Below are 18,753 nucleotides of genomic sequence, written 5' to 3'. Positions count from 1 at the left end.
CGTCATTGTGAAGAGGTTGACTGAGTCATAGACACTGCAGTCTAGGCATGGCCCCTCCGTCACCCCGTCATGCTGTGTCACCCCTGTCACCCCCTCACCCGGCCTGGTCCGTGCAGTGTTCGCCTCTCTGCAGCAGCTGCGTGAACCCCTCGAGTCATTTCTCAGGCTGGAAAGTTCCAAGTAAGAATAGTCAGTGTTCACCTGCCTCAGCTGACAGGTTACAGCAGATACTAAGGTCAGTCGTGTTCCTGCATCTCAGCTCTTCTGCACGCGGGCACTCTGGGCGTTGGTGTCCTTAGAGCAGGTGCACAGTTCCTGTGGTCCCCATGCCCAGGCCGACTCCTGTCGGGGCTGGGGCTGCTGCTGGATGGTGAGAGGCGAGCACAGGCCCACGCTGCTAGAACACAGTGACCCACAGAGAGCACTGTGGCTCCCAGTTTGGTTTGAAAAGCAGTTTGTGGATAGTTCTCTTAATTCTAACAAGATTTTTTTCTCTTAAGTAAGTTCTATTCTTCGAAATTCAAAAAAAAAAGGTTCATATGAAAGCATTTATATTTAGCAGCTCAAAAGGTGATATTTTGGTAGATTATGAAATTAATCGTTGAAATCCAGATACATAATGTTGTTATAGACAACTGTAAACTCTTAGTAGAGAAATTATTTCCTGAAATTTGACCTCAGTTTTAGAAGGGAGCAGATGGAGCTTCCTAGATACGGGGGCGTTTAACCTGGTATTTTTCCAGCCCCTTTTTGAGGTGTTAAACTTTTATATTGAGCATTTCTTAAAATGACTTAATAAACAGCCTCCCTGGTGAAGTCAACTTTTAAATTCCTTGTACCTGACAGCATACTTAGTTATGCATTTCTGAAAATGACCAGTCCAGGATGTTTCATGGTATTGTGGCTTCAGAAGAGTCCACGGTATCTCAAGTAATTTCTCAAAGAGCAGGACGGGCCGGCGGGTCACCCATGAGCGGGGCGGTGGGAGGACTACGGGCGGGCGGCTGGTGACCAGAGACAGGAACCCTCGCTGGAGACGTCCTGGCCTCGGCCTGGGCCACAGGGAAGTCGTGGGGGCCTTTTCATTTCCCACAGTTACTCGGGCTGTAAATCGGGACTGGCTGACTGAATCTCATTTTTCCTGTGAGAATAGTGTGATAATACTGTTAAATTTGCATAAATTGGGTGTTAGGGACTCGATCTAAAGACAGGACCCGGGGCCTTTCCTTCACTGGTGTAGGTAATTTTTTTGGAACAGTTATGTCCTGTTTCATGAACACAAACTTCGTTTTTTAACTGTTTTTAGTAAGTTCATGATCAGTGACTTAAATTACAATGTTAGCAGATATTTTGCTGTCCTTGCACTCTGGGAAATCCTCCCAGCTGGAATCGTCCCCAGACAGTTACGTGATTTATCTGGAGTGTGAGCCCTTTAGAGGGTTTGGGGTGCACGAGGCTGCTGTGCTGGGTGGAGCCCTAGGGGAGCAGGCGCCCACTGGAGGCCCCGCGGCAGGCTGAAGGAGAGCGCAGGTTTTGTTGTCTTTATGAACAGGAGGAGAGGACTTTCATGGTGAACGTGTGCTTTGCGTACCCCAGATCCTTGACGCCTTATCAGTTGTGAAGTGAAATGTGTATGTAACGATACATGGTATGTTTTTTTCTGCACCACTGCACTTGGTTTTGACTCTGTAAATGGAAACGGGCTCCCAGAGGGCTGGTCGCACCCGTGCTGCTGGGGCCCCTTGGTCCAGTGTCTGACACTGGACTTGAGGAAGAGAAACTCGCTTTCCTCAGTGTGGACAGGCGGGCGTCGGATGAGCAGCACGTGGACCTGAGTGAGTCCCTTACAGTGAGATGTTGTGCTGAGACGTCAGCATTTTCTCACCCCTTACCCAAACTTGCTATAGAGCTTTAAAAATTAAAAAGTTTGATAGGGAGTCGCAAAAGAATGCGGAGGTGTTTCCCAGGGCTTCGGGGGAGGCAGGTGGTAGCGGAACGCTGGGTGAGGATGCGTTGCCTAGACCAGGCAGCATGTCTCCACGGAGACCTGGGCTGGGGCGAGCTGCATCCCCTGTCCTCGCAGCCCAGGGCCCCACCCCTGGGTTTCGCTGCCTCGTCGGTAAAACGTGGTCTCGGGCTTGTACCCTCACGTTCTGAGTTAGTTGGTGTGTCCTAACCAGGTCTCAGGCTGAGAACCTTTCTTCAGTTTGTGAAAACTCCCGGCTGTTACATTGTGGAGTCAGAGCCTCATTGGAGAGCACACAACACAAGCCAGGGCCGGGCCAGGCCTCCAGTCCACGCACGGGAAGCTGGGCCATGGGGGCAGGCAGCCCACTGACAGCCTCGCAGGGGCCACGCTGAGGCCGCCCGGGCCCCCAGACTCCACACTCAGTCTCATGCGGAGTTGGCCCCGGCCCCGCGACCTGAGACCTGCCTTTGTGCTTCGTTGTTTCTTCTTGTATGATCTCAGGGTATTTGCAGGTACCCATTCACTGCCTCGTTTTTTCCTTTAAGTCTCCTTTCTGTGATCTTCTCAATCCCTTTTGCCGTGACCATATTTTAATATGGAACATAATTTTCAGCGACCACTGTGTACAGTGTGGGAGCCGTGCTGTACGGGGGCAAGTTCAGTTCACTGAGCCGGTTCCTGGTGTTGGAGGTGCGGCGCTCTTTAAAATGAACACAATCGACACGGAAATCTGCAGCTTTAGAGGCGCTCGTCAGCGTGTCGATTACTGACTCGGAATAAGGTCCAACAAGTGAAGTGAAGTCAAAATCTACTGACATTCCATGGCAGTTGGTGACTTGCTAAGTCAGTTTTCAGAAAGCACATGCCAGTGTCAGGGGCACATTGTTCCTCAAATCCTTGTCTAAATGGCAGTGTTTTCACAAGGCCTCCAGGGGGCGCTGATGCACCGAGGCCGGCGTCCAGCCGGCTGTCGCCTGCCTGCCTGCCTGGGAGGCTGGCGTCTTTGATGGAAGCCTGCTGTCCCAGCCAGAGGGAGCCGGCCAGGACTAGAGGGCATGGTTCCCCTTCTTCACGTGAACCAGGTTGACAGTGCCCAAGTCACGCTGGGTACCAGATGCGCACACACCTGCGCGCACACATGTGTGCACACGCACGCGGGCGATGGGAGATCACGGACAGCGCTCACCTGCGGCCGCACGCAGCCCGTTCCTGGTCCCCCTCAGTCCCTTAGCCTGTCTTCTCGTCTCAGGACACCGTGTCAGTAGGCGGAGGAAGTCAGGAAGGGGATGTGAGGGGTGACAGGCTGTTGGTGAGGAGTGTGCCCCCGGCCCAGCAGACCCCCAGGTGGAAAACATGGGAGTTCATTACTCACCCACTGTGGGCGGGGCCCAGGGCCCTGGGAGCAGAGATGAAGGTCCGGCCCTGCCCCGAAGAACTCAGACCACGGAGTCCCTCTCGGTGGTAGGTGTGAGTTGGAAGCTCACGGTCACCTGCCTCATCCCAGGCTCCGACCACTCGGTCCTGGGAGGTGGGGGGTGGGAGGGGGCCACCTCACTGGCCTCCCAACCTCTGTGTCTGTTACAGGGCAGGCACTGAGTTTGGCCTGATGAACCGAGTAAACACGTAAAGAGTGGTTCCGGCTGAGCCCAAGGCCTGGAGCACCAGGTGGGGACTTCGTCCCTGAGTCTCCAGCTCCTGAGTGACTTAAGTGGGACCGGCCTGCCGTCTGCTTCAGTTGTTGACATGCATCCTGCCCGACCGTGGATGGTGTATGACGCCTGTGTGGTCACCATTCTAGAGGGAAAGTGATGAGATCACAGGGACGTATTATCAGAACCTGGGCTCACCTGAGACCAGGAGTGGCCTGAGGCCTTGTCCCACCAGCCGCTTTTAACCGAGTTCCAGCGAATGGGTGCTTCTGTTCCAAGGTTAATCCTTACGCTTACACTTCAAGGTACACGGTCTAGAAATGCCAGTGTTTTTTCTAGTTTTTATGCAATAAAACTAGAAGAAAGGCCAATAACTGGAACTGAATCTAATGAGTTTGAAGCCACTCGGGGAGGGAGAGTCAGAGGACCTGTGTGTCAGGGTTGTGGGGCATGTTCATCGGAGGATGTCCGTCGGGGTGAGGGCATCCAACCTGAATCATGTTGCAGCAAAATGAGCAGGAATTCGGGGAGCAGAGCACAGACTGACCCCCTGCCCTAGCAGCTGAGGGAGGCAGAGACTGGTCGGGAGTCAGGCTCTCGGGCTGCAGAACTAGCAACGCCCTGTCACCTCAGATGCCGAGACTTGAGTTTGTGCAACAGGGAAAGGCCAGGTGATTTCTGACCTAAGCTAAAAGAGAAAATAAGACCTGGAATTTTTCCAAGATTCAACCTCAAAAAAAAAATAACAAGGTTGAAGTTTGGTTGTTTGTGTCACAATATAAAGGCTAGAAATTCAGATTTACATGTAAATTGATGGAATTAACAATCCAAACTGCAATTTCAGGGGAAAGCAATGTTTTTGCATGAGAACATGTGGCAGGTTAGCTTGTTTTTTGCTCTTTTTTGCACGTATTGTTTGCTTGTTTTTTAATTGTTTCAGAGTCTTTGTTGAAAACATCACCGTGTTTAAGGAAGTATCTTTATTACCCAGGTGGCTGGCACGTGCCCTGTCCTTGAGGACGGTCTGTCATTTCTGGAAGATTCTTGGCCTGGCCATGCCACCAGCGTTGACCTCACTGCAGCCTCTCCTTGGGGACTGTTCAGAGGGCCCAGGGTAGCTCTGTTCTTGGGGGGAGGGCATGATAGAAACCCAGATGTGTCTGCTGTGAGCCAGAGGTGATGGGGTGAGGAGCGAATTCTCATTAAGCATGTATTATGCAGCAAGGCCTGAGTGCGGGACCCTCCCCGGACCCTGGATAAGGCAGTCCAACCCACCCGGGGTGCTGGCCGTGTGGCCCTCAGCCCCGGACCCCAGGGGATTGAGGGGGACCCGCAGAGCTCAGAGTGGGGACCACTCTGCCACGTCACCAGAGCTGCCCACGCTGGGGCCTGTTTACCCATCACCAGGGACGCTGGGGCTCTTGGGCATCAGCGCTCCGCCGTTTGTGTCTTCACAACCAGAATCCCCCCAAGGGACACACACATGCACCTTGTCCCAACCAAGGACGGTCCCCCAGGAGGCAGCTCCCCCAAGCAGGGTGCACCCACCTGGGGAGCCCCTTGCCAGCAGAGGGGAAGTTCCCTCCCTGGACCATGCGGCTGCACTGAGATCACGGTCGGCATCAAACCCTTGGGGTTTGCCACCCCCCGCCCCCCGGAGTCCCTCACTCTCACAGGCGCCTGATGCCCTGGGTCCTACAGCCTTGGCCACTTTGAGTCTCCACACCTGAACTGCAGGCAGGTCTCGAAGCCCTGGCCAGAACGTCCGGGGGTCGGACGCGGGCGGCGCAGTCGTGGGAGGTGGGGAGGCCATGGTCTGTGGTGTGTGGTTGCACTCAAACGCACAGACGCCCCATGGAGGACACGTCTCCGCCCCACTGCTTCTCTCCTTGCTTTCCTGAGTGTGAAATGATTTCCTCTGAGCTCAACCAAGTGAATGTAGAAAAGCAAGTCAGCTTTTGGAGCCAGGAGCCAGGAATCAGCGTCCCTGCCTGCGGCTGGTTGGCACAGGCTGCTGCCCCCCGGTGAAGCCCAGGTCCTCAGGACCACGAGTCAGGAGGGGGAAGAGGCAGAGGCGGGCTGAGGGCTCCCTCCCAGTGGGATGCTGCCCCACGTCCGTAAGAAGGCGGACACGGGCAGAGGAGGTGGTGAGGGGTCTCGGTGGGAGAAGCATCATCAGGGAGGAGGCCACATGAGGGTCCCTGCACTGGGAGGCTGGGCGGGGGCCCTGGGGGCATCAGCTCCAGAGGAGCCCAAAAGAGCAACTGCTAGAGCGCTGTCCACCCCGGTGGAGGGTGTGTCAGGCCAGACTGGGTGGACTGAGGCCTGGGATGGCCCCACGGGGAAAAGGGGGCTCCCACCTCTTTCCTGCCATCAGATTGCCACCGTCTTTGCGACCAGCTGTCACGTGGCGCCCTGCCTCCTGGGACGGCCCCCGGGGTCCCTGCCAGCACCTCCTCGGCCACGCAGGGTCCTGGAGGGCGTCACAGAGGCCAGACCCCCCTAAGGCTCTTCCCCCGCGGGCCCCAATCTGCACCTCCAGTGCGTTTCTTTGTTCACTGTGTTCTGTATCGTTTTGTGTGAGACCCTTTCATAGACTGCAAAGCTTTTCTTTCCATGTGTAGGAAAAATCTCACCGTCAAAGGCTCGTGAGGAGAAGCTCGGGACATTGGGGCTGCAGGGGTCTGGGGCCCTGGCGTTTCCTCCTTCTGTTCTCATCTGGCTTGGATCCAAGTCCCTGGGGATTCCCGCAGGCCTAGCACGCGGTGGGCCTCAAAATGCTTTTTGGAACTGAGAAAAGTGTTTCTTTAGTTTAACCCTAGTTTCTGTGGGTGCTGACTGGCGGGTTTGCTGTTGGGAGCAGTTTGAAGGGAGTGGAACCGGCTCACAGGGTCCCTCTGTACCAGATGGAGAGGGTGGTGGGGCCTCTGAGACACCAAACCTCCCAGTCAGCGAGCAAAGCGTAACGGGCGGTAATTCTGGGCTCTGCAGACTCTTCGTCTCGTTCCCAGGGAGGGCGGTGGGGGGCGTTCCACCACAGACTCTCGAAGGGAAAACAGGCCGAGAGTTCAGTTTGTCAAGTCCCTTTAAAACCGCTGCCTGTTAAGCAGCCTGAACACACTGTCACGTGGCATTAATTCAGAGCATTGCGGCTCGTAATTGACCCGGACTTTACTGCAAAGGCCGACAACGCCCACCCCTGTGTTGCAAGTATTTTAGAATCCATTCCAGAAACTCACTCCCCAGATTCTGGGCAGGGCTGCTGCTGATTCCATCGCATCCACTCGAGTAAACAAGAGGCTGAACACTTGGTGAGTTTCCCACGATCTGGTGTCACACACACCCTGCAATGGAGGCTTGTAGCAGGAAAATCTGGTGATAAGCAGTGTAGGGAAGCTGACTTCCCGGCGGTCTCTGCAGGCAGGTCCCAGAGGACGCAGACTTCCTGGGAGCTCGCCGTCCGGAGCTCCACCAGCCCCGAGCAGAGGTGCATGTGCCTGCTGCCCCGCGTGTGGGCTCGAGCAGACGACGCCGGCAGCAGTGCCCGGCCATCAGGGCGGGGGTCCCGGCCCCGGGATGGACATTGCTTCCCTGGACAGTCTAGCGGCCGTGCTCATAGGTGGAGGAGGCCCCCTTCCCTCCTGTCCACACAGGGTGGGGACAGTGGACACAGCCCAGCCCAGTGGCTGCAGGGACCAACATGAAGACCGTTAGTGTCAGCCCTGCCCTTGTTCCGACCTTGACGCTGAGCAGTGTGTCTGCCCGCCTTCCAGTCCCCCTGCTGCCCACACTGTCCTGAAGCCAGGCCATCGCTCCCAGGTGACTTTGCCTGGAATCTGAGAAGGTCCTACAGCTCCCATGCCGTGCACAGATCTGCATTTTAACCGCCCTCCCCTCTGCCCAAGCCCTCGTGTCAGCCTGGGAAAGGACATGGGGGCCACGCTGTGCCTCGGGGGTCCTCCAGGGTCCTCATGGCCTTACAGTGTTTCCACCTCCTTCCACTCACTCCCCCCACCCCTGCCACCTCTCCCACGTCATCACAGCTGTTTCTCCTTCAAACTGGCTTTTGGACCAGCTGTCAAGGGCTCTGTGCTTCTGAGTTTCAGAGAACATTCTGTCCTTTGGTGAGAGTGAAATTTCATTCATTGTCAACCCAGTTATGCCCTCACCCCGCACCCCCCCAAGCTGGCATCCTTCAGGGACGGTCCTGGTGCTCAGGCCCCGAGAGCTTCCCTCCTGCTGAGTGTGGGCTGGGCTTAGGGGCTTCCAACAACTGGCACAGAGCGACAGGGCCACCTCACCATTGGGCTGTGACTGTTTCTGCCCGTTTCCGGCTCCGGTGGAGCAAGCCGCCAGGCTGGAGAGGCCAGAGCTGCAGGAGGCCTTCGTTGAGGAACTGAGTCCCGCCAACAACGTCTGGGATGACCGCCGCCTGCAGTCCGGCCGATGGGGGCTGTAGCTGGGGACCCACGGGCCAGCCCTCGACCCTGCTGTGAGTCTGGACGTGCACTGGGCAGACGCAGGCAATCAGGGCCCCTAAAGAGACGGCCCTGCAGACCCCACGACAGTGGCCGCATGGAGGTCTTGCAGGGCGGGCATGGTGGGAAGAGACAGATGTGCTCTGATTTGACAACCTGGTTCCGTGTCTCAGCTCTGCTTTTTTGAGTTTTGGTAAAACACTCAACCTCTCTGAGCCTCAGTTTCAGTGGGAAGAAGGGATGTTTTGACAAAAATTAGGGGAAATCATGGAAAACATGACACTTTACCTGGGGTCTGGCATGTGGTCGTTACTGAACAAATGGTAGGACACGGCGTTTGGTTTCACCCATCCCTTTAAGTGCTTGCGTATCGTCTAAGCAGATAACTTCCCTGAGGGCACGAACCAGGTCATACAAGACAAATCAGATAATAGAACACGGCAGTAGTTATTCCAGGACCCGGGGCTGTGTCGTTGCTTCTGTGTCCTCCCCACAGCGCCTGCAGTCCTGGCTGTGAATATTTACTGAAGAACTAACGCGACTCTTCCAATTTGTTTTCGGGAAAGTCCTATGGAAGCATGAAGTCCGCAGGGGAGAAAAAAGTAAGATATTTGCCCTGAGCTGTAAGTGCAAAAGGGTATTTTAGCAAATGCAATGGCATGAAAATTGGAAAAAGCGATCTTCTTTCTGCCAAAACAGATGTGCCTGGCGCGCAGCCCACGTTTCGGGAACACAGGATGACGGCGGCATTGATTGCCGACACGATCGTGTGGTTTCTGAGAGCTCAGGATTGCACCTAAGGGTATGTGTTGCTCCAACTGTCTGCAGGTGTGTCATTCTTAATTCATTAACGATGCATTTCAGAGTCATCTTGAAAATATTACCTCACTGATACGAGCCAAGTGTTGTCGGGAAGTGTGCCCTGCACGGTCCTGACCCGCCTGGTCAGTGAAACCCAGTGTCCCCTGTGGTCTCCGCAGCTTCCCGGAGACGCGGGCAGACTGGCACTTGGAGTAAGCACAGCCGTCAGCTCACCTGGGACCTCCGACGTCCGAGGTACCTTGGCCCCCGCTCAGCTCAAAGGCCCTCTTTTCTTTTTTTTTCTCTTTTTGCCAAATCTGTATTAGAAAAGAATGCCCGCAGTTACAGTTTTAAATCTTCATGTATAGGTACATGGGCATTTTGTTCTGTTTGGCTATATTTTTCATATAGAGAAAAATATTCCTAATACTTAAACCTGAATTACGTTTTGGTGTTACTGAAGGATGAAACGGCAGGCCGACAAGGGAATTTCACTTTTTCAAACTTAACTCTTTCCTGGGACTAACGTGAGCAGCGGGAGGTCACTCAGGAAGCAGTGGCTTCTTTGCAAAAGGATAAAGCAGTTATTCTAAGAAACCAGAATGCCATATCTGCGAAACATCTTGCACAAAACTGTCTCCTGCACTTTCAGGCTATAACTCAGGTCTGCTCTACGAGTAGAAGTGTCTCAGGGTTTTAGAAATTGTGAATAAGATGCAAACACCGTTGGGATCTGAAGCACTGGGAATTGTGAGTAGCCATTCCCGCGCAGCGTGGGTTTGCTTCGCAGGAATGCTGCCAGCTTTACGGCCCAGGAAGCCTCCTTGGCTCCCTGAGCAGGTCTTCCTGAAAGTCAGGCTCTTCAGCCCCCTCCCCTGTGTTGCTCTGAGTGTCTGGGAGGGTGGCCCACACCCTCAGCCCCGCAGGTCAGGCTGTGCTGTTGCTCTGCCAACAACATGTCCCGAGTGTCACCGCCTTCACACGAGGAGCCTGTTTCCCCGGGCGGGAGGCTGTCCCAGGCTCCACATCTGAACAGGAGGGATGCGCACATCTGGCAAGTTTCAGGGACGGGCCTGGTGTGGACGCTGCTGTACGTACATGTGTGTCCTCCCGTCGAAGACTCGGGAAACACAACCGTGCGTACGGACGCTTGTAAGCAGAGCCAGGTGTTTCTTCTTGGCAAATCGTATGTATAAAATATACATGTGTTAGTGTACCTTATAAAAAATACACAAACTCATACACAGATAATGGCCAAAACGTTCCAGTAATAATTATCTTTAAAACTGCAAGGACCTGGTGTAATGCTGTGATATTGTGATTTATAATGAGAAATATGCATTTGGTCTGAGTCCCAGCCGACCTCCGACCCCCCAGGAGGGGAGCAGGGCGGGAGGCTGAGTTCAGTCACCACCCACGTTGGATGTGAAGGCCCCACAGGGACAGGAGCCCTGACCTGTTGGTCAGAAGCACAGGTGATGTCCTGGCCACCCAGGTGACAACCGAAGTGGGGGTGGAGGGGCTCTTATAGGACACAGCCCTTAACCCAGGTGGGGTCTGGCGCCATCTCCACGCGGACAGTGTCAGAACTGAGTTGAGTGGGAACACACACAGCCGGCGTCGAGAATCACTTGGTGGTGAGGAAAATCCGCAGCCCCTGGGATTTGGTGTCAGAACTGGAAGAGTAGGTTAAATCTGTACCATTTCCTTCAGCTCTTTGTACATTCGCTCTGTATTGCCGTTTTGTGGCTTCTGGGGGCAGAACACGCGAAAACGCTGGCCCAGAAGGAGACCAGCGCAGGTGGTGTCACCGTCCTCAGTGAGCTGGGCACGAGGCTACCATCCAGAGCAGAGCGGGAAAGAGGACAGCTTGTGTTTCTGGGGAAACAGAAGAGGGCCAGTGCGTGAGCAGGTTAATGAAAAGAGGTCTGGGGGCGTGAGAGGGCAGTCCATTGAGCTGTTCTGCCAGTTCCATCGCAGCAGCTGCTGTGACTCCTATCAGCACATTTTGGTAACACCTAGAATAGCGTGACTGTCAGTCATCTTTGATTATCGACAACAAGGGAGCCCAGACTTTGTGACCCAAGCGCTCTTGGAATGAAACCCAGCCAATCCACGGAATCCAAACACAGCGCTCACTGCTGGGTGTCGATACTCGTCGGCTCCTGTTTCTCCAGAGCCAGGTGAGGAAAGACATGTTTGAACTCACTTTCATATGCGCCACACACACAAGTAAACTGCCGTCTGGCCCCGTAAGGGAAGGCGGTGGGGGGGCTGTGACTTGCCCCCAGGGGCACAGCCGCCGGCTTGCCGGGCAGGGTGTCGGCCCCGAGGCGGCCAGCGCGTTCCCACAGGCCGGCTCTGCCCCGCGGTTCCCGGTCCGTAAACCCTCCACCCGCCTTGTTTGGTGCTTTGTGCAGAAGCTGTGCCCCGCCTGCACCCACACGGCCGCGGTTGGCTGGCCCAGGGCCTTGCTGTGTGACTTCACAGCCCCGTGTGCACACAGCGTGCTCACTGGCTCCGTCCTCAGTTGCAGAGAGCCGCTCGTGCCCGGGGTCAGCAGGTTTCAGCGTCCGGCTGCAGTGCTTCCCACGAGCCCCACATGTGCTCCGGGGCTGTTGGATGCCCCTCACCCTCGAGTCACAGCCTACATCCTTCCTCTCCAGGAGGGGTCTGCAAGGCGCCCCCAAATCAGGGTCTGCCTCTGCTCACTTGGGTCCGGGGAGTCAGAAGCCGAGTCTGGAGGAAGACGTGTTTCAAAGCCTGGTTCCATTTTTGTGATAATCTCTAACTTTGGCAGTTTGAAAGGCCTATCTTGTAGTGATACTTAATAATTGATAGAATTAAAGAAATTTCGTCTTTTAGGCAAAGAGTTCTCAAATTAATTAATTTGGGTGATTTCCCCACTTTTAAAGGGTGGGCACATCACCCAGATTTGAGAAATGCTGACTTCCAGACTCAGCCTGTGTCCTGGACAGGCCGCGTCTCGGCTCCTCTGACCAGGCCCTGAGTGGTCAGTTCTGCCCCAGCCCCGCCGGCCCCCAGCTCAGCTCAGCTCTCTCCCCGTCTGAAAACTCTTCCCCAGTGACAGCTATGGACGCGAAGCGATGACCGTGGAGACGCTGGGAGCCCCCGCCTGCCGCCCTGTGCGTCCTGACGATACTGCCTGACAGACTGTGTTCCGAGAAAGTGACTCCTCCTTTCCAGGCGACCTCCCTGGCTCAGGGAGGTCCGGGCAAACTCTGAAAGGGCTGGGAAACCAGACCCAGGACAGCACCTGCTGTTGCTGTGGGTGGGCTGGGGAGGGCTGCACTTCCGGAACCTTCTCCCCGGCATGCTCACAGACGTTCCCACGTTTGGTCTCAGAGTCCAGCAGGCTGCCTGGATGCTCGGCTGTGGAATGGACGGGGGACTGCAGGTGAGAAGGCGGCTGCACGACTCGCCCCTGGAGCTCAGATGGACTACAGGAGAAACTCTCTGGGGACTCCCCATGTTGCCATGGGTGGGTTGGGGGCCTGTTTCTCCCTGAGACCCCCTGGTGCTCAGATGTTGCTGAGGCCCATGGAGGGGCTCTCCTGAGGGAGGCGTTTCCTGCAGGACCTGACAGGGCCATCAGGAACCTCCCCCCCCAGCCACGCAGCCCGCCCCCTCGGAAGGGAGGCCCGGAACAGTGCTCTGCAGCCGTCTCTCCTTCCTTCCTTTGCTGTCTTACCTGGAACCACACCACCTGTCTGTGCCCTGTGTCCCTTCCAGGTGAGTGTCGGGAACGACCAGGCTGGGGCGAGACTCTAAAGTAGACGTCCGGCACCTGCCCCTGTGTTTCTCCTTTCAGTGAGTAACAGGCCTCAGACGCGGTGCTTCCCTCCGGGGGGAGGAGAGCAGGGCTGGCAGCTGTTCCGAGCGGAGGCGGCAGGGGGCACCAGCGCCTTTCTGAACACCATGCTGGTCCCACCGCCTCCAGACACGTGGACCTCGGTTTCCTGCGCCCCAGCCTGAGGCCTTCCGTGACTTCTTTGGTGTTTTCTCTGTAGAACTCTCCCACCCCATCTTCCACGCCCTCCCGTCACCTGCAGCTCTGTCACCGGTTCCCAGTCTGGTCCCCGCCACACACCCGTCTGTCCATCCATTTATCCCCTCCTCTGTCAGCTGTTGTTGGTCCCCCGGGTCAGACCCACAGGGCTCCTCCCTCTGTGCGCTGGTACCAACGCCCCAAACACCTGCTTGGCCGTCCCACCTTCAAGTCTTGGTCGTGGAGTTTCCTACAGATGAAGGACCCGCCTCTCCTTCCTGCACCTGAGTTGAACTTGGCTGACTCCCATCCACTGGCTGCCCGCCCCACCCCGACCCCGGTGTGGGCCCCCCACCTGGTGAGGAACTCCCGTGGGGTTCAAGTGCAGAGTCTGAGGTGGAGGTGCTTGATCTAGCCAAACCTGGTGCTCCCTCCCATCCACGGGGCAGCCAGCCCCTCCCAGGGCTGCACCTGCAGACACCTCAGAATCGGGGAGAATCCCAGAGCTGGGTGTTTCCTGAAAGACCCCCTCTGGGAGCCCGACAGCCCGGATTCCCGCCCAGCCAGGCCTGTGTCACAGCAGAGTCGGGGGCGTCGGCCCGTCCCCTGCACCCACTTCCCAGAGCACCTGCACTGGTGCCGCTCGCCGTGGGCACGGCCGTGACCCTCTCCTCCAGCTCCCCCACCAGGGGCCACAGGACACTGGGACCCTGGGGCGCCATTCTCACCTCACATCCTGAATAAACAAGTCAGCCTTTCCTAGAACAACACGAGCAGACATTCCTGTTTCTCACATTCTTCATTCTGACAAGACAGTTAATCCATTGATCGGTGAGACCCTCCCTTTAACCCCAACTCTAACTCTAGTTGTGAAAACACCCCATGAAGCTGAGAGTTTGGAAGACCAGTCACGGCTGCTGGGGAAAGTACAGATTCCTTGGTTTTCCTGCTAAACACACGTGTACAGATTGCGTGATGCTCACCGTACTGCGCAAACACGCTTACAGGCGTGAAGGTCAAATCAGTGGTTCATGTGAGGCTGTATCTCTTTAAACCTCTTTAAATGGAGGGACTGGGGATTGAACCCAGGACCTCGTGCATGCTAAGGACACACTCTACCTCTGAGCTACGTCCTCCCCAAGTGCCTTAGTTTTATGAAGCAAAATGTATTCAACTACAGCTAAAATTATCACTTTAAATAGTAACCTAAAGATACCATTTAAGAATAGGATTATGAAGCTCTTTTTATTCACAAAATAAGGAAAGCCAATTTCATAGTATGAGAGATTTTAGTCATTGTGAAGTAACATGCAAATATCAAGTTTGACTTTTAAAAATCCAGTTCAGCAGCAGTAACACATTTCATGTGTCAATGACAGATATTTAAGGGAGCAGATTTACAGAGTTAGTAAGACAGACATAACTGACGTAAAGCGTAATGTTTCATGAAATTCTCACCCAAATAGGTGCCCTCAGCCCTTTGCAGCTCTCATCTAAACACTGAGTGTGTGGTATGCGTTTCGTTCTTGTGGCGAATGTTCGGGACAGACCAGTCGCCATCCCACCTCATTCAGGACACCAGCCGGGCCCCTCGGGAGGGGCAGTGGAAGGAGCAGGGTGTGGCTGGCTCGGCCGCCCAGCGTAGGCGGCTGCTAGGAAGGGAAGCTGGCAGAACACCACGGCTAAGATTCACCTTGGAACTCTGGCATTTGCAGCAGAAAATGAAGAAATGTGGAAATACGTGTAAATACAAGTACACGTGTAGACGCGCCCTCCTGTGTCCAGTCAAATGGCCCCCTCCCCCAGTCCTGGGGGCCGGCCTCACATCCGCCCCCGGCCTCCTAACCTCTGATGCCCATGGCAGGTCCGCAGCCCCAGACAGGACGCCACCCCGGCTCAGCTTGAGGTCCTGAGTGACTGCACCTGCGGTTAGTTCTGGGGGCGCCCTTCCATGCCTGGGGACATGACCAGCAGAGCCCCTTTGAAGGTGACGTGGGCAAACTGGCTGACCACAGAGCAGGGTCCCACAGCCCAGAGGGGCCCACAGCCCGGCCCCGGCCCCTCACACCCAGATGGCTCAGCGATGCCCTTTGCCTGGTTCCCATCTTTCTACTGACGCATTGGTGCGACTCGTATAACGCCTTCGAGACTGCTAGTCGTTTTGTAAGTAGATCTTAAACCACCCATCTGATTAGTTTAATGGCATAAACAGTTACATATATGTATTTTTGATGACTGCTGGGAATTCATTGTCTACTTGGTGCAAGGCACAGGGTTATGAGGCGCCAGCAAGGCTCTCGTGTGGCTTGGATAGCAAAGAGAGGGGTTCTCTCAACTTCCTTTTTGGCGTTTTGCTGTTTTGATGTTAAAGAACCCAACTGTTTCTGTTGGCCGTAGCCTGCTTAGTCTCGGGGAGGGGAGGGAAGAGGAGGGGAGGGAAGAGGAGGGGGCGGGCTCCTGTGGGCCTAGCGCATTGGAAGGGAGCCTGGCAGCTGGTGGCGGCCACTCAGGACAGGGGCCTGCTGTTCGTTCTGCAGGCTGGCCACCAGGCAGCTGCTTCTCCACGGCCTCCCGAGCCAGGGCACAGATGATCGTGCTGGTGGAGGTGTGGGTGAGTCCAAGTGCTCTGGGATCTCCAGCACTGTGGCCCTGAGCGGGAGAGTGGGCTTCCCGAGAAGGCAGCTAGCCCACCAGTGTGCCGGGCCGGCTCTGGGGAGACCGAGTGGTGGGGGCTGGCTTCCCCGGGTGCTCCGCACTCCCGCAGGAGCTGGTCCTGGAAGTGGGGCTGGGCAGCCCCGGGCGGAGTCGGGGGTGGTCCCGAGGGAGCCGCAGGATGGGGTGGCTGCCATGCTTTTGCTTGTGGGCTGGTGGAAAGCTTGGCGGCCACCCCTCATGGGTCTTGGCGCACAATCACAGGTGGCGGGGACGGGGACGCTAGACCACGGAGCCCATTTGCAGAGGTGACCGTGAGTGACAGCTCCATGACCTAGATGCGTGGGGCCTACTTATATTCTTAAATTATTATTTTTCAGCCCTTAAAAAACCCTCTAGTTTGAGTACCTATGACTATAAATTGCCCTCTGTATACTGTTTAGCTGTTTTCCAAAGATTTAATATGTGGTATTTTTGTTATTATTTATCTGTACATATTTTTAAAATTTCTTTGATATTCTTTTCCTCTATGAGTAATATGTGTCGAAGTATTTAATTTACTTTACAAACGCTGTTCATGCTGTTACATGTTAAAATAACAGTTTACTCCTAATTTCTAACAATATTACTGTGGTCAGAAAAGTTTTATGTCTTACACTGAGTTTTTGTAATGATTTCAACTTGTTTTATGGCCTGATATGTGGTTAGCTCTGGAATGTTCCACGTGTGCTTCAGAAGAACATCTCCAAAACTTGACGGTGAATTTTTGTATGTATTAAGTCAAGACTGTTCATTTTGTTACTTAAATTATCTGTAGCAAAATATAAACACAACACATACACATACACATACAACAACAAAACAATGTATCAAGACAAATTTAGGGTGATCCCAGAAAGAAGTAGATGGTTTTAACATTACAAACATATGACTGTGTGAAAATTGCTATCAGACTAAATAAAAACCATATGATCTCCTTAATAGATGGAGAAAAAACAGCATCTGAACAAAGTATACACCCATTTATGATTTTCTAAAATAACTCTTAGCAAATCAAAAGAACTAAACACCAGAAAACTAATGAAGGTTATTTACCAGAAAATAGAGCAAACATTATAGCTGATTAGAAGAGAGACAGAGATGGCCGCTGACAGCATTTCTACTCGGCAGTGAGCTGTAGGTAATGTCCTTCTTAGATAATAGTCCAAGACAAACAGAAGAGGCAAAGATTCAAAAAATAAACTGTTACTATTTGAAGGTGATATGTTTGTTTGCTCAGTAAAACCAAGAGTTTACAGAGAAGAAAATTACCACTTCTTGAAAAAGATGAAAGAAAAATCAAGGGATTCACATACGATATTCATGGATAGAAACACCTAGTATGAAAAAGATGCCTTCTGCTCGCTAATGAATCTATAAGTTCTCTGTGGTTCTAATAAAAATCCCAGTAGGGTTTTACATGGGCCTTGAAAATGGCCCTTAAATTTTATGTAAACAAGAGAATTCTGAAAACAGAAATGGCATGGCGACTTTTCCTACTAAGTATCAAGATGTGTTAGAAAGGTGCAGTGAGCGATGTGGTCCACAGAGAATTAGCTTCTACAGTATGGAGAAGTGCTGTAGGACAGTGCAAAATGCCGAGCCCGGTTGTGACAACGGGCAGAAGATAGCACACTTTGCGCACAGATAAATACCCAGTGATAACTATACTGAAGCAGGGGGCGCCTCGCTAGTAGTCAGGGTGGTGCACAGCAAAACTCCAGCAAGATACCAGCCCAGAAATGCCACGTTCTGGTCAGTGTCTAGAGTCACGTGGGACCGTGAATGGATGCACAGAGTGTCAATGTCTCCGCCACCTAAGACACCGCTGAACAGCAGTGAGCACGCGGCAGATTTGCACGTGCAGCGATCCCCGCTGTCTGTGCTTCAAGGAACCTATCAGGCATATCCCAAGGAGACACATAGTCATCCTCTTGGCTGCATTATTTATAGAAGAGAAACTCTGGAAATGTCAGTGACCATTACAGGAGAATGGAAAAATCCATCGCATTATGTCCTTTGCAGAGAGCAGTAATATTTCATTATCATTAGATAGTCGTTTTTCTTAAAGAAAGTTATCCTAACTGAATTCTTCAAGATTTCAAGATATCAAATTATTATAATTCAAAATTCCACTCCTAATAAAAGTATTTGTTTTATGCATTTTCCTGTTAGATAAATTGATGTTTTTTTCCTTTTCTTCTCTCCCCCCACCCCACACACAGATGTGTGCACGTGCACACACGCACACACACACACGCACACACTGTACAGTTATAAATGAGGTGAAGATATCTCCTATGCTTTAATTTTCCTAGAATCCAAGCAAACAAATCCAAACCAATATTCCTAACCATGCAGCGTCTGACGTGAGAAGATCTAGCACTAAAACACAGGTGGCCACTTGCAGTAAGGGCAAGGGACTTCTTAATCGGTTTTTGTGGCCCTGGAGCCGCGGGCGGTGCCCAGACTTGTAAACAGTGACTCAGCAAGTGTGCGTGGAGACTGTCTCCGCGGGAGGGGACGTGGGTGTTCCCTGAGCCCTACCCGGTGGTCCCCCAACTCCATCAGCTGTGTCTTCCACCACAAGGGCGTTCTCCATTCTCCACTGCACAAAGGTAAAAGCCCTTCATGTAAGTACCAGGAACGACACACTGATTCGTCTCCCAGCTTCCACACTTCAGCCGTCATCTCTCCTCAGTTTTCTTTTAAGCAACACACATACTTCTCTTTTTTCAAGTTTTTTCAGTTTTCTACTGGGCTTATCTGTGTTTATTCTCTAATCAGGGTTTCTCTACACCTTATTTTTAATGTAGTTCTTTTCTAAAACATCACTTTTCTCAATGTTTTTGCCACGCCTGAATCTGGGAGCTGCTCCTGAAATGTGAAGTACTTTTCCTGCGTTTCATGTGATAAGTTATCACTGTATGAATTACACTCCTAATACTCAGGTGCTTATTTTCAGAAAAGCATCCAGCATGGTTCGACGATAAACATTGTTTTAATCATTAGCATAAACATTACTTCCCATGGTCGCGGTCAGACGTGTTATGTTCAGCGGCTGGTGGGACTGTCTTCCCAGGAGATGGCAAGCCCCAGGGGTGCAAGCCCCTGGGTCTGGTTCCCTGAGCACAGAATTCCCACTGGTGCCTCGCA

General features: G+C 53.4%; 1 protein-coding gene across 4 annotated transcripts; it reads left to right on the top strand.

The window, feature by feature from the left end:
• Positions 1-146: 146 nt before the first annotated feature.
• LOC123617638 (uncharacterized) lies at positions 147-13,682 on the top strand. Of its 4 annotated transcripts, none has more exons than XM_074341594.1 (6): positions 147-8,698; positions 8,796-11,080; positions 11,983-12,043; positions 12,264-12,315; positions 12,495-12,650; positions 12,730-13,682. In XM_074341594.1, exons 2-6 carry the CDS (start codon positions 10,995-10,997, stop codon positions 12,891-12,893), a joined length of 519 nt encoding a protein of 172 aa, XP_074197695.1. In that variant the 5' UTR covers positions 147-8,698; positions 8,796-10,994; the 3' UTR covers positions 12,894-13,682. The 4 variants fall into 4 exon arrangements, with proteins under 4 accessions (XP_074197695.1, XP_074197694.1, XP_074197697.1 ...); XM_074341593.1 differs by having other exon boundaries at positions 12,264-12,399; XM_074341596.1 differs by lacking the exon at positions 12,495-12,650 and having other exon boundaries at positions 12,651-13,682.
• Positions 13,683-18,753: the final 5,071 nt, after the last annotated feature.

Source organism: Camelus bactrianus, chromosome 15, assembly GCF_048773025.1.
Source record: "Camelus bactrianus isolate YW-2024 breed Bactrian camel chromosome 15, ASM4877302v1, whole genome shotgun sequence".
Taxonomy (NCBI): domain Eukaryota; kingdom Metazoa; phylum Chordata; class Mammalia; order Artiodactyla; family Camelidae; genus Camelus; species Camelus bactrianus.
This window is presented reverse-complemented; position numbering and strand designations above follow the sequence as displayed.

Bases quoted from the DNA above. Each gene is read 5' to 3' on its own strand.
- LOC123617638 (XM_074341593.1), top strand. From the start codon at position 10,995: ATGAAACCCAGCCAATCCACGGAATCCAAACACAGCGCTCACTGCTGG. The intron at 12,044-12,263 runs GTGCGTCCTGAC...GTTTGGTCTCAG, and splicing joins GAGCCCCCGCCTGCCGCCCT to AGTCCAGCAGGCTGCCTGGA. The intron at 12,651-12,729 runs GTGAGTGTCGGG...TTCTCCTTTCAG, and splicing joins GTGCCCTGTGTCCCTTCCAG to TGAGTAACAGGCCTCAGACG.